A 17,616-nucleotide genomic window follows, 5' to 3' on the forward strand; every position below is an offset into this window, starting at 1 on the left:
TAACTTGGGGAGCATTTCTATAAAATAATTAAATGGAACTTTAAAAAATGGTGGAAAGAGCGTTTTGGTTGGATTTTAGTTGAGTTTTTCTTGTTGGGTTAGGTCAATAATTTGAAGAACTGATATTTCTTTTATCTTTTTGATAAAAGTAGAGTGCTGAATTTAGACTACAAATCCCTAAGATGGTCATATGATATGACAGAGAGAGAGAGAGGTGTTAACACTGTAGATCTAAATGAATTTTTCTTTTTTTAATTTTTGTTTTTCAGAAAACGACGACTTATTTATGATGCCACGAATTGTTAATGTGACATCATTGGCCACAGAGGGAGGTTTGGTAGATATGGGTGGCAGCAAATATCCTCATGAAGTTCCTGATGGCAAGCCATCTGACCATCTGAAAGACACCGTCAGGAATGAAGATAATTCCTTAGAGGATAAGGGTAGAATCTCTTCCAGAGGAAACAGAGATGGCAGAGTGACGTTGGGTCCAACGCAGGTTTTTCTGGCAAACAAAGATTCTGGTTATCCACAAATAGTTGACGTTTCCAGTATGCAGAAAGCACAAGAGTTCTTACCTAAAAAGATTTCTGGTGATATGAGAGGGATTCAGTATAAATGGAAGGAGAGTGAATCAAGAGGGGAGAGAGTGAAGTCAAAGGATTCTTCATTTCATAAATTAAAGATGAAAGATCTCAAGGACTCAAGCATAGAGATGGAACTGAGGAAAGTAACATCAGCTATAGAGGAAGCAGCTCTTGATTCCAGTGAACTGCTGACTAACATGGAAGATGAGGATGATACTGATGAGACACTGACTTCACTGCTCAATGAAATTGCCTTTCTTAATCAACAACTAAATGATGACTCGGTTAGCCTGGCTGAACTACCCAGCTCTATGGATACAGAGTTCCCAGGGGATGCTCGACGGGCTTTTATTAGTAAGGTTCCTCCTGGAAGCAGAGCAACTTTCCAGGTTGAGCACTTGGGAACTGGTTTGAAAGAGTTGCCTGATGTTCAAGGGGAGAGTGACTCTATCAGTCCCCTCCTCTTGCACTTGGAAGATGATGACTTTTCTGAGAATGAAAAACAACTTGCAGAACCAGCCTCTGAGCCAGATGTCCTTAAGATTGTTATTGACTCTGAAATAAAGGATTCCCTCCTTTCCAACAAAAAAGCTATTGATGGAGGGAAGAATACTTCTGGCCTCCCTGCAGAGCCCGAAAGTGTGTCCTCACCCCCCACCCTACACATGAAGACTGGCTTGGAGAACAGCAACAGCACAGATACTTTGTGGAGGCCTATGCCAAAGTTGGCCCCTCTAGGTTTAAAAGTAGCTAATCCTTCCAGTGATGCAGATGGTCAGAGTCTCAAGGTGATGCCTTGTTTGGCACCTATAGCTGCCAAAGTTGGGTCAGTTGGACACAAAATGAACTTAACAGGGAATGACCAGGAAGGCCGGGAAAGCAAGGTGATGCCTACATTGGCACCTGTTGTGGCTAAATTGGGCAACTCAGGGGCCTCACCAAGTTCTGCAGGGAAATGAACTTACTTGTCCTTAAGCAGAAGCCAGGCTGTGAGGGGAAATTGATCTCACCTCCTTTCTCTGCAGGCATCTGTTTGTTTGTGTCTTAGAACTTGGATCCTTGACTTCGATGATGCAGTGGATAATGATGGGAGAAAGGGGGTAGGGTGCTGACCCTGGTATAAGAAGTACTCTGAAATTCTGATCATGTTAAAATGTGTTACCTCACTTGTGGTGCTGGGTCCCCTCATCCTCTCTAAGAAGATGTGATCCATTACTGAACATGAGGTGCCCCTCTTACCCAAGGAATTTATAACATGACTCTGGCTCCACAGTGGTTTCTAGTTCTTCCCCCACAAGCGAAAGAGCTGTTTGCAACTTTGGAGTTGGTGTAGACTGAACTGTAGCTTGTAGCTGTTGAATTAAGTCCAAAATCTAAGGAATGCGATGGACTTGTGCAAAGGGATCCAGAAGAGACACTTTTTAGTTGATGTTTCAAGAATAGGGAGAGAGAGGATGGGTACCATGGAATACCAAAGTGAAGGACTTTGTGTCATTCAGCAAAATTTTCTTTTTTCATATCCTAAGTAGCTCCCATTCACTCACCTTTTCAATCAGAATTAACAAATTCAAGCCTTCAGTAAAGTAGGGATGCTTTTAACTTTTATTATTAATTATTTTGAGATCTTAAAAAAATAGTAGTTCTCCCTTATTATTTTTGTGGGCATTGAAAAGCTCATTTCACAGTACCAGAGATTTTTACTGGGAGTATATATTTTGGAGGTAGGCATAGAGGGAGCCCTACCCCTTCCACAAATTACGTCACTGAAGAGACAGCTAAAATAAAATGCATTATCTCCCCAGACCAGAGACAGTGGCCAAAATAAAAAATCATGGGGCTGGAAATTTCCCAAATCAAACCAGCCTCCTGGTGCTTGAAGGTTTCATTCACTATTACCTGCACAGGATGTAAAGAAAAGTCACAGTAGGCACTCTTTACCAGGGAAATAAGGCAGTATTTGAATCACAAGATATATTTTTTATCTGCAACCATGGATTCAATGATCTGTAGAGCTTTTTCACTCATTAACTGTCAGGATATGAAGGACTGACAGTCTGTAAAGATATTTATATTTTTGTATAGTTGTTTTCATAGATTTCTCAAAGGCTGAAGTTTTCAACCTAGAAGATGAGATTTGTATTGAGTATAGAAATGATGTTTCCTATCTAGTTTGTAAATAATCATGGTGCACTTGAGGGGTCTCTTGGAAACTCCTGGGGGGCAAGAATCACTATTCTGAAACTGTATAGACTGGGCTTTAGCTGCTGCATTTTGCCTTTCTTAAATAATTATATTTTGGAATGTAACCCCTGTTCTGTCTTCATTGACAGGATTTGCTTGTGTTGTTAAAACACTAACACAAGAGCTTCCAGTGCCTGGGCCGTGCCTAGGTGATGGTATTTCTTCTATATCTCCTGTCTTCTTTATCCCAAATCCCACTCAGCATATCTTCAGACCTAGGTTGTAAGACCAACTTTGGACTGGATCTAGCCAGTGAATTATTATTTCCATGGTTGGTTCCCTTTCTGTTAAATCTGGTAATCAGCAGATTGAAAACGGTGGAAGAACTTCCTCTGAAAATTGCAGTGGGAGCAAATTCTTGTTGGTTTTGTGCTGCTTGCCTTTCTAGATCTGCTCATCAGCACTTAACCTTCCCTCCTCTAAAGGTTACTAAAGAAGCCTGAAGTAGGTAAAGAGTGCTCCTCAGCTTCTTCTTATTCTTCCACTCTTTACCCAGCAGATTTCATTCAATGCCTTAGCCAAGGAGTCCAGCACCTGTCTCCCCTGCTAATAATTGTCCTTAGAGATGCTAGTACTTTAATCCAGGTATAGCAGTTTCCCGTTATTTTCTTGCTTGTCGTTCCCCTACATTTCCTCCTGATTTCCCAAGACACTTTTTGTGGCTTTTGAGGGTCAGCCAAGGAGCAGGCAAGTGAGTGAACAATCCTCAGGAAAAGAAGGACCATTTTAGCTTAACACTTCCTTTTTTTTTTTTTAAGAAGAATATAGGTAAACAGATAATGATTCTTGATTGGAGATACTATTTGACTCTTGATGAGAGTTGTACGAAGATGGAAATGAGGGATGATTCTAGGCGTTTTAGGGGGAAGGCTGCGATACCATTCTAACCCCCAAGATACTGTGTTCTCAAGACCTCTTAGAACTAGGTGTTGTCAGGGATAATTTGAGGAGGGCTTAGTCTTCAGAACAATCCGGCAGTCTTGACAGAAATCTAAAATCTCCAAAAACTCCTACCCTTTAACCTTACCCTAGGGGGAACTGATCTATGAATATTACATGTGTGATTATGAAAGGTGAAGTTGAGTGAGAGGAGTTGAGGAACGTGGAAGACAGTGAGCTCTCACCCTAACACTATAAGAAGCATGATCTCAATAGACCAATAATTCGCCTTTTTATACATCTGTAAATAAATGGAATGTTTTTAAGAATATAATTATGTCAGATTTAGCATTTTCTTTTATATATTAAATATATATATCTTTCCTTTTCTGCTTTCGAAAAGTGACTATTTTTTTAGAAATCTAAGAACAGAAGTTTGGTGATTGAAAGGTAGAATATATAAACCTGAAATAAAGCAGTTAAAACAATTAAAGCAGAACTTGGTGTTGGGAGGTTTGTGCCAACTTGGAGTAGAGAATTCTAATTCCCTAAGACATATTTGAGAGAGGTGCCACTGAAGTGGTTTTATCATAGGAATCCTTTCCGTTTCTCTAAGTTTCTGATATGCCATTTGGGGGAGGTTTTCGATGTTCTAATCCTTGTAGCATGTTTTACATGGAGGCTTCAAAATTGTGTGCAACCTGATGGCAAGTATTTGTTTTAGAAGTCATTCTAAAATCATTCTGGTGTCAGTATGAGCAAGGCAGTTTACCTGTTAACCTTGGGGAGTAAAGGTACACAAACACAGTCTTTTAGTGGTAAAGGACAGTAGGTGTTCTTAAGGGAAGATATGTTAAAGAGTTTGACAGTTAACAAAAACGTTTAAAGGAATCCTTTAGACATCCAACTACTCCTAATCTATTAAGGTCACTAACAGATCAAGTCCAATTATATAAGCTTCATACAAATTGTTCACTTTGTGTGATTTTATAGTACATGCAATAGTTTTTTCCTGGAATTACGGATGAAATACCTGATGCTAGGCTCTTCTATAACAAGTTTGAAAATGTTTTGAACACACAAGAAAGGCAGACAATCCATATGTTATTTTGGGTTTAGTGGTTTAGATAATGTTTTTTCTAACTATACTGGTTAAGATATTTGAAATCGAATAGGGTGATGCACTTTAAAAACGGGTCTAGAAAATAGTGACAGCCCTTGTCCCTCACTCCAGAATTAAACAACAACAAACCATACACAGCACATTTCCCAGGTACTTTTATAGAGAATGACTGATAACCAAGAATCAGAATACATCTCTTGCACAAAACTGTTGGTTTTGAAGAAGGTGCTGTAAAGGCATAAGTACTTCATGTCACTGTATTATCACTAATGAAATTTTTATTTTTTTTTGAGGCAGAGTCTCACTCTGTCGCCCAGGCTGGAGTGCAGTGGTGCCATCTTGGCTCACTGCAAGCTCTGCCTCCCGGGTTTAAGCCATTGTCCTGCCTCAGCCTCCGGAGTAGCTGGGACTACAGGCGCCCACCACCGTGCCCGGCTAATTTTTTTGTATTTTTTTGTAGAGACAGGGTTTCACCATGTTAGCCAGGATGGTCTCAATCTCCTGACCTTGTGATCCGCCTGCCTAGGCCTCCCAAAGTGCTGGGATTACAGGCGTGAGCCACTGCGCCCGGCCTACTAATGAAATTTTACATGGACACAAATATCTAGGTGCAGGGAAAATTAAAGCTGAGATATTCAGACTCACTGCCAGTTGGAGGAAAAAAATCAGTTATAATGCATTTTTTGGAATAGAGGGAAATAATTTGATAAGTACAACTTTTTGTTTGAGGCATAGCTAATGTTAGACATGACTGAGCTGTTCTACACATAAGTGTTGAATAGTGATGGTGGTGCATTAAGAGGATGGGAAGACTATGGGATGAGTTGGAAATTTTGAGACAAATCTAAACTCTACTAATTTCTATTGTTGTAAACTCTGCTGGTAGAAAAGATATTAAGTAGGAAAGCAGTCTTGGAAGCATGGTTTTGAGATCCATTGTGTTTCCAACTGCAATCATTGATCTCAGCTGTTGCACAGTGCCTTTGCATGTAAAGGTGCTCAATAAATATTTGAATTGATGAGCAAATGTTTAGACTGTTTCCCAGGATCTTATACCTTATTTGCGTGTTATGCCTAGGGTGAATTTTAAAATTTTATCTAATGAGTATAGTGCTAAACAGACAACTATATAACGTCTATTCCCCAGACATCTAGAATTTCAGAAGCTGGCAAACACTATGTATAGATGTTTAGGACATATAAAAGTAGAATAAAGTGTTAAATAGTGTATGGATGATGAAATACTTATGAAGAGTTAACTGCATTTTGGAGGATTGGGATGGCAAGTAGAGTCATGCGTCACTTAATGATGGGGATACATTCTGAGAAACGCACCTTGGGTGGTTTTGTTCTGCAAACATCATAGAGTGTACTGTACTTAAACAAACCTAGATGGTGTTGCTTAACCACATACCTAGGCTGTGTTGCTCTTAGGCTACAACTCTGTACAGCATGTTAACTGCACTGAATATCATAGGCAGTTGTAACACATGGTGTTTGTGTGTCTACACATAGGAAAGGTATGGTAAAAATATGGTATTGTAATTTAATGGGATCATGTGGTCATTGAAATGTATACAGTTTGTGACTGTAAATCTGAGTGGAGAAAAGTGAATAATGCTTCTGTTCACATTAGACCTGGGACTGTTATTTTCTGAGGAATTAATGAAGAATGGGAATAGCCTATATAGCTTATTCCTATATTGGTATCTCAAAGGCAGTGTAGTACCTAGACAATAAAAGTTGGACTGAATTGTGAAGAATTAAAAATGTGTGGGCCGGGCATGGTGGCTCACGCCTGTAATCCTGGCACTTTGGGAGGCCAAGGCGGGCGGATCACAAGGTCAGGAGATCGAGACCTCCTGGCCAACATGGTGAAACCCCATCTTTACTAAAAATACAAAAATTAACTGGGCGTGGTGGCGCGTGCCTGTAATCCCAGCTACTCGGGAGGCTGAGGCAAGAGAATGGCTTGAAACCGGGAGTCGGAGGTTGCAGTGAGCTGAGATCGCCACTGCAGTCCAGTCTGGGGACAGAGCAAGACTCTGTTTAAAAAAAAAAAAAAAAAAAAAAAAAAGCGTGGCTTTGGCCTAAGACTGGAAGTACCCAGATTCCAGACTTAAGAAATCCTCATTACAATGCTTTCAGTTGTTTTTCATGAAAGAAATGACCAGTGATACTTTGTAAACCATTTATCTAGCCATGAGTGATCAGGTGAGAAAACCGTTAGCGGACACCAGAATGATCTGGAGAGGATTAGGGATGGCTCTTGTGGGCACATTTTTACTCTAGTTTCATGGGTGGAGATGGCATCTGCCGTGGTCTGCAGCATACAAGTAAAGACACCAGGTGGCACCATTTATTAGCTTTCAGTCCCATGGAGAGGTCCCATCATGTAACTAGCAAGAGGTTGAGGGAACCAACTACCTCTTGCATATTGTAGCTAATGGTTCTTGCCTTCTTCCTCCAGACTTGGGAAATAAATTTGAAAATCGTATTTTATGTTTCATAATATTTGCAGTGCATGGTTGAAGGGAAGAAGGCCACGTGCTATTGCCAGTTGGTCTCCAGGAGGTGACATCCATCATCTCCATGTCAACTTGTGAGCTTTACAAATCTAATTTTCAGTACGTGGCTACAGTATACACAAGCACATATGTGCTTTGCTACTTGGCTGTAAAGGCTCACCCTTGTACACAAGCAATGAGTTTAGGGGTTCTTCCCTCTTGTTATCACATGTCATCTCCACAGGGTTTCAAAAGATCTGGATAGGGTGAGACAGACACACCAGTGTAGTACTCCCTTGGGTCCCTTGTCTTTGGCTTAGGCTTTTTCATAAGGTATAATAATTTGTTAGAGGTTCTTCCCTCTTGCAGACACATGTCATCTCCACAGGGATTCAAAAGATCTGGATAGGGTGAGACGGACACACCAGTGTACTATTCCCTTGGGACCCAAGTTTCTGGCTTAGGCTTTTTCATAAGGTAATTTCTTGTGGTAGTAGTCAAGTGGAGAATGCTCAGGAAATACTATTTCATGTAACATTTCCGTGTATTCCCTCTGCCTCCCCCGACATGAGTTAGAAAAACTACCCCTCGATCTAGTATCAGCAAGCTCGACAGTGACCTCAGCAAGGAACAGCCCTAGATAAAAGGATTCACAAGAAAATGGAACGAGGAAAAGATCTGGAGCAACGAAGTCCTGATCAGCTTTAGGTGAGGAAGCACAATGGGATGTTGGAGGCTAAAGAAGCCATGAAACCTAAAGTATTATAACATAGCATATTCACTTCTCTTCTCTTCCCCCGCACGCCCAAAGCTCTGTTCAAGGCCACCCTTTCCCCTTTCATAATGACCAGATTGCCCAGTGCAAAAATACTGTTCTTAGCTATTAAATTGCATTACTCAGAATAATCCTTTCCACGTTGAGTCTACGTGCCGGACTGGCTGCGAGCAGAAACTACTTCAGTCGCTTTAAATCTCAACACTTGTGGTCGCTGGGAGCAGAGCTTTTAGGCTGTAGCTCAGTCTTGTAATTCTGAGCTAGGAGTTTCAGCTACGGTCTCTCGGGCCTATCAGATGACAACCTTAACACCCTGGAGGCGTGGTTATCGTCTTGGGGCTCTGGGAAGTGCAGTTCCATGGGGGACCAGGCCTGATAATACCATAAAAGGCTTGGTTCTCTCAATTCTGAAGCCATGTTCTGTTGACCTTCCTCTAAAAGCGGTACCCGCAATTGTGCGGATTCCGTGGTTCCCTAGTCCCAAGCCGTCTGCTTCCTGGGCCCTTTCATTGGCTCCGCCCCCGTAAACCTTGCTCGTCCACTCTGGAAGCGCTCTCCTGAGTACAGGCCGCGCCCCTCGCATCGGCTCCGCCCACCCAGCCCGGGGCTTGGCCCAGGCGGTAGTTCGCGTTTTGAGCCGATCGTGCCACCATAGCTCCTGCTGCTGCCTCTACCGCTGCGGCTACAGCGGCGGAGCTGAAATTGCCGAACGCGATGCCCGAGGGCGCTGTGAGCGGGGTGGCCCTAGCTCGCCAAGGCTGGTGAGGCTGGGCCCGAACGGGGGCGCTGACGAGTAGCAGGGGCCTCAGAGGCGGGTGAAAGATAAAGGTCTAGAGCCGCTGTGGAGGGCGGAGAGCGAGCTCTGGAGGATAGGGAGTGGGGGAGGGAGGCTCCCGTGGCAGAACGAGTTGTGGGCTACGGCGAGCCCCGCCGCGCCGAGTCCCCGCCGGCGCTAGCGCAGGTGTCCAGGCCTGCGGAAATCCCTGGTGGTCTCGGCGGCCTCCTCCCTTGGACACTACAGTTACCATGGGAACAGTTGGGCATTAACGGGAACCAGATCGTCCACGAGACCAGCTAGGGCCCATCCCATCCATCTCGCCAGTTAAACGCCTCTGGCGGGCGTGGGCCTGGCATTTCTTCGTGGCTTAGGATTTTCCCCCCCTTTCGTGAGCCTTTCCTTCTGACGTTGTAAGAAACTGTGCAGGGCTAGAAGGTGGGGATGAGGGAAATGGTGAGAGCAATACCCAGAGGTAAAAGCTGCAGACTTCGCTAGGCAGAAGGTAAGACACTGTAATACTAAGGTGGCTTCTGCCATCTCAGGTCAGTGAGAGGGCATACTGGGAAGCCCTGTGGAGTGGGAAGACAGTGCCGCTGTTGAGACAAGACCCAGGACTGGGCCGGGGACTGTCCCAAAGGGTTTCTCGTCATAATGGCTGTGGAAGGGTCAACCATTACCAGCCGGATCAAGAATCTGTTGAGATCTCCATCCATCAAACTGCGCAGGAGTAAGGCAGGAAACCGACGAGAGGACCTCAGCTCCAAGGTGAGTCCTGTTGGGATCCACCTCTTTCCAAACCCACCCTCTCCTGCTCCATGTTCCTCGTTAACCTTCCTGTTTCTTGGGAAAGATAAGTAGAAGCCCTTGTTGACTCTAAAGGATCACATGTCATCTCTGCAGGCAATGATTTGGTTTTAGGTTGAAGGAAAAAGAGCAGCAGGGGTGGGCATGCTGAGATTCATCCATGAGAAGGGGTGAATAGTAGGAAGACCACCTGGGTTCAGTTGTGGCCTCACTATACACTAAGCATGTGCTTGGGAAGCCAGTTGATATGCTATGACTCAGTTTCCCTTCTTGGGAGAGGACAGTAGGAACACATACCTTGTGAAGGGCTAAGCTGTGACTAATGTAGCTGCAGGTGTTAATGTAACAGCTGGGGTTATGTAAGACTGTAGTGGCAGAAAGAAATATGCTAAAACACCTAGTCAGAGTTACTGGCTTGGTAATTGCTCTTGCCTACGGTGAAAACAAATTTTTTTTGTCTCTTCAAGAGGCTAATTGGAGCCTCTTGGCTTCTTAGGAATAACATGCAAGAAGCCAGATATCTGTCAGCAAAACAGTTCTGGATGGCCCTTGAGCATTGCTTATCTCATTCACTATATGCCAAGAGCCACATCCCACTCAGCTGCAGATGATCCTCAGAGGCAAAGTTCCTTTCCATCCCTTCACTTGTCTGGGTTTTGGTCCTTATGCTTTTTCAACTAAATAAACCCCACAACTTCGGGAATCCAGAAGTAGACGACATTTATTTAATCCCTTGAGGGAATCCAGGGCTTTACTCCCACAGGATCAGATCAGATTTTGTGTCTTATTAGTAGCCTGTAAACACAATAAGGTTGTGAGGTACAAGGTTGTTACAGGGAGAGGCATTTGAGACCACAGCATTGTATTGCTTTGCCTGTATCTCTTCAGTGATGAGTAAATCCCATGAGGAATGATTTAGAATGCCACTGTACAAATGGCAGGGTTCTGGGAGGACTTAGTTCAGCCCTGTGTTCCTTAGCAGAACTTTGAGTAGATTTGGTAAGAAGGTGAAGAGCTTTCCTGTATATTTCAGCAGAAGTTGTGTTGTTGAATCACAGTTTGCTACAAGGTTTTGTGATGGTGGACATTGTGACCCTTCCAGGGTCTCTTATTCATCATTGTTTCTATTCTCCTGAGGCAGGCAAAGAAGCCTGAAATGTAGAAATTGCCTTAGTTATGACTCTGTTCATTCTTAATACTGCAAGTGCTCTTATTCTTGGCTGGTAGCTTGGCAGTGACCAGCACTGTTAGAGCAATCTTCTCCAATCTTTGGACTCTTTTTCTGGCCAGGAATGGTATATGTAGTAGAAACGTATAATGAGAGTTTAGCCTTCATTGTTAATTCTTACTGTAATTTTGGTCTGGAATCCAGAAAGTATAGTTGCCATTCTTTAAGACTTCCAATATCATCCATTATTAATGCATTTAACAAGTGTTTATTGAGTGCCTATGAAGTATGCAATCAGTGATGGGTAAAACATTACCCTTGCCATCAAAGAGCTTATGGCTAGTCAGACATGTAAACAATTAAAACATGGTGTGGTAAGTGCTGCTGTAGAAGTATGTGTACGTTGTTAATGGAAGCACAGGGGAGGCGACCTAAGTCAGTTCAGAGGAATTAGGAAAGACTTCACAGGCCAGGCATGGTGGCTCACCCCTGTAATCCCAGCACTTTGGGAGGCCAAGATGGATGGATCACTAGGTCAGGAGTTCAAAACCAGCCTGGTCAAGATGGTGAAACCTCATCTCTACTAAAAATACAAAAATTAGCCAGGCGTGATGGTGCATGTCTGTAATCCCAGCTACTCGGGAGGCTGAGGCAGGAGACTCGCCTGAACCCGGGAGGCTGAGGTTGCAGTGAGCTCAGATCCTGCCAATGCACTCTAGCCTGGGTAACAGAGCAAGACTCCGTCTCAAAAAAAAAAAAAAAGGAAAGGCTTCACAGAGGAAGGGATGCTTGAACTGTGAGTCCTAAGGCAGGTGGAGAAGAGCTCTCCAGGAAAACAGTGGAAAAGGGGCATCCCTGGCAAGACCATTTACCATTCCCTGTTTAAAATAGGAATTCAGTGCTTCAGACTGCTTTAGATGGCTTTGTCTGTCCTGAAGCTGTGTATGAAAGAAATACTTAGCTGAAGTTGAATGACGCTTGAATGGTCAGGCAGCAAAATGACTGGTGCATATCTTTAGCACCCATGAGGAGTGGCTGTCTTTGTGCGCCCAGGACCCTAGAGATGCCAGACTCCCCACACTCCTTAGTAAAAGGTCTCTACCTGAGATTATTCTAAAGGCCTGCCTTGTGATTACTCTAGTGTATTAAGCTCTGTGAGTTGCTCTAATATGTGGTGGCTGTGAGTAATCATGATAACAGGAAATTTGTGATTCATGGATAGCTAATTCTCAAAATTTGAAGACAAAAAGGTACATGCCCCTTTTGGGGGGCAAAGAAGGAAATGTCAGAAAGCCTTTATGCAGCTCTTACTTCAGATGGCCTCCTGCTTTGAATTATACTGTTCCTTCTATCTAAAGTAGCCTTCTCCTTTACACCAAATTGTACACTTATTTTTAGGTCCAATTCTGTATTAGAGCCACAGGGCTTTCTGTGACTAGCCCCCAACCTTGAAACCAATATCTTATTGTTGTTTTATGTATGTCTTCATTTCCTAAGGATCGGGGTCATGCTCTTTATTTCCTTTACATCACACCGTTTAGGACAGTGTAAGATAGGCAGTAAGTACTAAAAAAATAAATGAGACTAATTTAAAGATGTCAAATATAGTGCGGGATAAACTTGGACATCCAGGTGAATAAAATAATCAGGAGGAATTTATGACCTCTTTAGAAGAGAGATCAAAACTAGGATTAATAAAATGGTGACAAAGAAGTAGAGATGCAGCCTAATTAGGTGTGAAGGACATAAGAGAGAAGAAGTCCACGTATGCAGAAAGCAGTGCTCAGTAAAGGGTTCTTAATTCAGAAGAGACCTAGTTAAAAACATGGCTAAAAGCTGGTGTGAGAGAGCCAGTGGAGGTGGAGATTTAAGTTACATCAAAGAGTAGATGAGTGCTGAGATTTTTTATTAAGCTTTTTCAAAGGGAGGGGAGTCTCTTCAGTGGAGTACATTGGAAAAGACTGATTTGAAGTTTTATGCTAAATCAGCTTAGTCTTGGTGAAGTGTGACTTGAAGTTATCAGTAAATACCTAAGTTCAAATCCTGTAGACTTGTCATTTCCTGCCTCTCATCTCTAAGTTGGGCTGTGTTTTCCTTAAGAAGCAAATGTATGTGTTCTTGATAGCTAACCCTCCTCCTCTGAAAGTTTCTGAAAGATTTTTATGTGGAAGTAGCTGGGCTTGTTTTCAAGGACAAAGGATAGAAATGGACCAAAGCCCAGCAGGCAAGATTTAAGTTAGGGTTACAAAAGGATTGTCTGTGCTGGAGGGTTGCTAGATTTTTAAAAAGTAACTGAAGGAGGTATTGAGATCGTCTTCCTCCTTAAGAGCCATTAATCTGATCTAGGTTATATTATTCCTTCTGGAAACAATGGGTGAGATGACTTTCTTCTAGTTGTGTTTTTTTAATTGTAAATCTAATTCTTCTTTCTCTATTTGTTTCCCCAAGTTTTTTTCCTGTATAGTTGTGTGGTGGTACTTCGAGCCTTTTGAGAAGTGACTCTAAGAAGAGTTTGGTTAGGTGGGTTTCATGAAGGAGAAAAAGTGGCAGTACTCTAATTTCAGCTTTTGCTCAGTGTTTGAACGCATATATGATTTGGTATTGGGGAAACATACTCATTTTTTTCGAGACGGAGTCTTGCTCTGTTGCCCAGGCTGGAGTACAGTGGCGTGATCTCGGCTCACTGCAAACTCTGCCTCCCGGGTTCAAGCGATTCTCCTGCCTCAGCCTCCTGAGTAGCTGGGATTACAGGCGCATGCCACCACACCGGGCTAATTTTTTTATTTTTAGTAGAAACGGCGTTTCACCATGTTGGTCAGGCTGGTCTCAAACTCCTGACCTCGTGATCTGCCTGCCTCAGCCTCCCAAAGTGCTGGGATTACAGGTATGAGCCACCACGCCCGGCCAGTTATTTTTGTTTTTTGTAGAGACAGAGTCTTACGATGTTGCTCAGGCTGGTCTCAAACTCCTGGCCTCAAGGGATCCTCCTGCCACAGCCTCCCAAAGTGCTGGGATTACAGGCATGAGCCACCATGCCCAGCCCCTGCCTTTCTGAGTAGCTGGGACTAGCGATGCTTGCCTCTGCGCCAGGCTCCAGTTATTTCTTAGTGTTCAATACACACGCTCTGAGTTCTCCACATAGAATAGATGACTGAGAGTGGATGTCCCTGTGGCCAGCAGCTATGCCCCTCACCAGCCTTTGTGAATGACCTTCAAAGCTCTTGTTGAATTTTCTGTCTCTGAGGTCTCTTGAAATAAGGCTTGTGAAGTGTCTTGAGATCCTCACAACAGGTGGTATACAATGAAAAATGTCAATGTTCTCCTAGTTTTGTTTCTTTGATCACCATTTCATCCCTCCTTCCGGTGCCTGCAGCTGCCCTCAGCCTTCAAAGTGATTCTCACTGGAGAGAGAGGATGCTTCTCTCCCTGGACCCAACACCTCTTCCTTTACTGTCTAAAAATAGCCCAGCCTCCTCAGGCTGGGAGTTGTCTTTCAAAACCTCCTCTCACCTACTTGGCCTCACTCATTTCAAAGTGGAAGAGCACTACTGCTTTCCAAGTTTTTTTTCTCTTTCAGTTTGCAATTTAGGGCAGGTTCCCTTCTTGGATTTGAGTCAATGTCTTATTTCCTGCTGGTATTTTGAATGTCTTCCATTTGTCACCTGTGTATTTTCATTTCTTGACTGATGAAAAAACAGGTAGAAATGAGGCTTCAGCCTGACCTCTGTAACCTCCCCACCAACCCTCTGAGTCTGAAGTTGGGCTTGATGCTGTTATCACTGACCCTTTGTTTGGAGAAAACAGTCCAGGGTTTGAAATTGGGGCTATGTTTATTCAAACTAAGCTTCTCTGAGCACATGGTCTGTCCCACTCATCCTCAGAGTATCCGTTGGTTTTACTTCATGTTCAGACTGCAGTGTTGTTAAAGAAATAAAGCTACAGTGTTTTCAGAAGGATTTGTTATATTATACTTCATGTTCCCACTGCTCCAGGCTAAGCGTCTCCTCTGGGCTCCATTGTTTAATGCAGGACAAAGCCAGGTTTTCTGGCAGCTTCCTTTTCATAGCAATTCTCAGTAGAGGTATAGAATGAGACCTGCCCACCTTCTTGGGTGTTTATTACCCCATTTGTGGATTTTACTTTAACTTCTGTTACCTTAAAAAAAAAAAAAAAAAAGTTGGTGAGGAAGGCAAGAAATAAAAGTGAGTATGACAGCCAGACTGGGTAGTGTGGATTTTTAGCGTTGGTATTTTTGAATGTCCAGATTTTCCAAATCCTTCCTTCCTTTCAGCAGTTATAGCAGCAGGTCCAGTGCTTCTTCATTGGTCACATTATTTTCCTCTGGTTTTGAAGGACACTTAACAGAAGAATGAGTTTACAGTATGGATAGCTCCTCCTAGATTTCAAGGGAGTAAATTCCCCCCTCTCATTTTGTCACAATGTTTGCAATGCTTTTTTTTTTGCTTTTTTTTTTTCCTTTTTTCTTTTTTGAGACAGAGTCTCGCTCTGTCACCTAGGCTGAAGTGCAGTGGCGTGATCTCAGCTCACTGCAACCTCCACCTCCCGGGTTCAAGTGATTCTCTTGCCTCAGCCTCCCGAGTAGCTGGGATTACAGGCATGTGCCACCATGCCTGGCTACTTTTTGTTTTTTCAGTAGAGACAGGATTTCAACATGTTGGCCAGGCTGGTCTCGAGCTCCTGACCTCAAGTGATCTGCCTGCCTCGGCCTCCAAAAGTGTGCAATGCTTTTTTTGGTTGCTTCCCTATTTGGTAAAACAATCCTGTGGGTTTTTTTGTGTTTTTTTTTTTTCTTGCTGGGATTTTAAAGTTTATATGCCTTATCTCTCCTCCTAAAACTGAAATGAAGCTAAAGATATTTTCCTTTCCCTGCTATGCCGGGCATGGTGGTGCACACCTATAGCCCCAGCATCTTAGGAGGCTGAGGTGGGATGATCGCTCGAGCCCAGGAGTTTGAGGCTGCAGTGAGCTATGATGGCACCACTGTATTCCAGCCTGGGCAACAGAGTGAGACCCCATCTTAAAAACAAACAAAAACTGTCTGCCCCTCTGTTTATAATTGAGATTTTAATTTACTTGAAGATCTTAGAACAACCCTTTGTGAAACCATATGGCTGATTTTTTTTTTCCACTTTGTCAAATGTTCTTTTGGAGAAATCCTGAGAAGAAAGTTTCTTTGGTGGTTCAGGATTTGAGCGTTGCTCCTTATTTATCACAGTTCTCATCAGCCTTTGAGACCCATCTTCCTTTAGTGGCTCTTCTGGTCTTTTCTTCATAAGTTTGGCTGATGCTGTTACAGGTGCTAGCACTTAAGAAAACAAGACTTTAAAAAATTATGAAATACAGGCCGGGCGCAGTGGCTCATGCCTGCAATCCTAGCACTTTGGGAGGCCGAGGTGGGCGGATCACGAGGTCAGGAGATCGAGACCATCCTGGCTAACACGGTGAAACCCTGTCTCTACTAAAAATACAAAAAATTAGCCGGGCATGGTGGTGGGCGCCTGTAGGCCCAGCTACTTGCGGGGCTGAGGCAGGAGAATGGTGTGAACTCAGGATGCGGAGCTTGCAGTGTGCTGAGATCGCGCCACTGCCCTCCAGCCTGGGAGATAGCGAGGCTTTGTCTCAAAAAAAAAAAAAAAATTATGAAATACAACAGACATTAAGAGAGTGTACAAATATAATATTGTATTATAAATAATGATAAATGATTTCCCCGTGTAACCACCACCCAAGTGAAAAAATAGAACAGTGGTAAGGTATTGGCAGTTTCTGAGGGACGTGATGCGAATGGTGTCATCAGGGTGGGTGAGGATGTACTAGGCACTGTGCTGTCATCAGGGTGGGTGAGGATGTACTAGGCACTGTGCTAAGCATTTTACATATACTATCTTATTCAAGTTTTACAGAAGTCTACCATAAATACTATTACCACCCCATTTTGTAGTTAAGAAAACTAATGATAAGAGAGGTCAGGTGAGTAGCTGGTAGTTACATAGCCAGTGAGCGGCTAAGCAAGAATTCAAATAGAGGCTTTCTGAACTCCAGGGCCCACACTTAATCTTTATTCTGCATTCCTCCCAGGGAGCCTTCATGTGCACAGCATAGCACTGACTGCAGAAGTGTGCCTAGTATTGCCATAGCCAAGGGGCACATCATGCACTCAGCTTAGAAAAAGGGACAGTTCCCAAAGAGGGGGAAAAAAAGGGACAGTTCCTTAAAAAAAAATACTTTGTCCCCAACATTCCTTATAAAAGTCAATTTAATGAATTTCTCAGACTATTATTTTAGATCCATCACTCAGTAACCCTTGTCCATCTATATCCTTACTCCTCTTCCCACCTCCAGCTCCAGATTTCCTGAACTTTTGTTTCTGCTGCTTGTTCTTGTCAGAAACTGTGCAACCTTGGTTCTGTGGGTATGTGAATGTCAGGTTGGCAGGGTGCAGCTGTGTGGTTCCAGATGACCAGAAGCCACAAGCAGTTGCTGCTTCTCTCTTGGGATTGGTTGGGGAGTGAAGGGCAGACCGACGGATGCCTTGGTTGTTTTTGTGTGTGGGTATCACGGGGCTTCAAACTGTTGTGCTCTTGGTTGGCTGGTTGATTTTGTAGCTCATGCTCTTGAGGTGCTCTTTCAGGTCTCTCCCTCTTTTCCTCTGAATTCCACTGCTTTGTTATCTCTGTTAGCATACAACTGACCTTGTTTTTGAAGCTGTGGAGAGTAGCTGGTGGAAATACCT

The 17,616-nt window shown here is 43.3% G+C and overlaps 2 protein-coding genes across 39 annotated transcripts in view; both read left to right on the forward strand.

Moving 5' to 3' along the window:
• Positions 1-6,518, forward strand: part of MGA (MAX dimerization protein MGA) — a 152,673-nt gene extending 146,155 nt beyond the window's left edge. For all 24 annotated transcript variants that reach the window (XM_055363433.2, XM_063698490.1, XM_055363454.2 and 21 more), the window contains one exon: positions 270-6,518. In XM_055363433.2, coding sequence (XP_055219408.2) covers positions 270-1,546 — 1,277 coding nt within the window. In that variant the 3' untranslated portion in view covers positions 1,547-6,518. The remainder of the gene's footprint in view (positions 1-269) is intronic.
• A 139-nt stretch (positions 6,519-6,657) lies between these two features.
• Positions 6,658-17,616, forward strand: part of MAPKBP1 (mitogen-activated protein kinase binding protein 1) — a 58,172-nt gene continuing 47,213 nt past the window's right edge. For 4 of the 15 annotated variants that reach the window (XR_008672007.2, XR_008672008.2, XR_008672009.2 and 1 more), the window contains exons 1-2: positions 6,667-8,873; positions 9,433-9,655. Coding sequence is in view for 6 of the 15 variants with exons in the window: in XM_055363466.2 (XP_055219441.2) it covers positions 9,542-9,655 (114 nt within the window). In the remaining 9 variants the exon portion in view is untranslated. Of the gene's footprint in view, positions 8,874-8,904; positions 9,656-17,616 lie in introns of those variants that run through there. The other 11 variants (XR_010130958.1, XR_008672011.2, XM_055363468.2 and 8 more) reach the window with 8 other exon arrangements.

The sequence above is a fragment of the Gorilla gorilla genome, chromosome 16 (assembly GCF_029281585.2).
Source record: "Gorilla gorilla gorilla isolate KB3781 chromosome 16, NHGRI_mGorGor1-v2.1_pri, whole genome shotgun sequence".
NCBI classification, from domain to species: domain Eukaryota; kingdom Metazoa; phylum Chordata; class Mammalia; order Primates; family Hominidae; genus Gorilla; species Gorilla gorilla.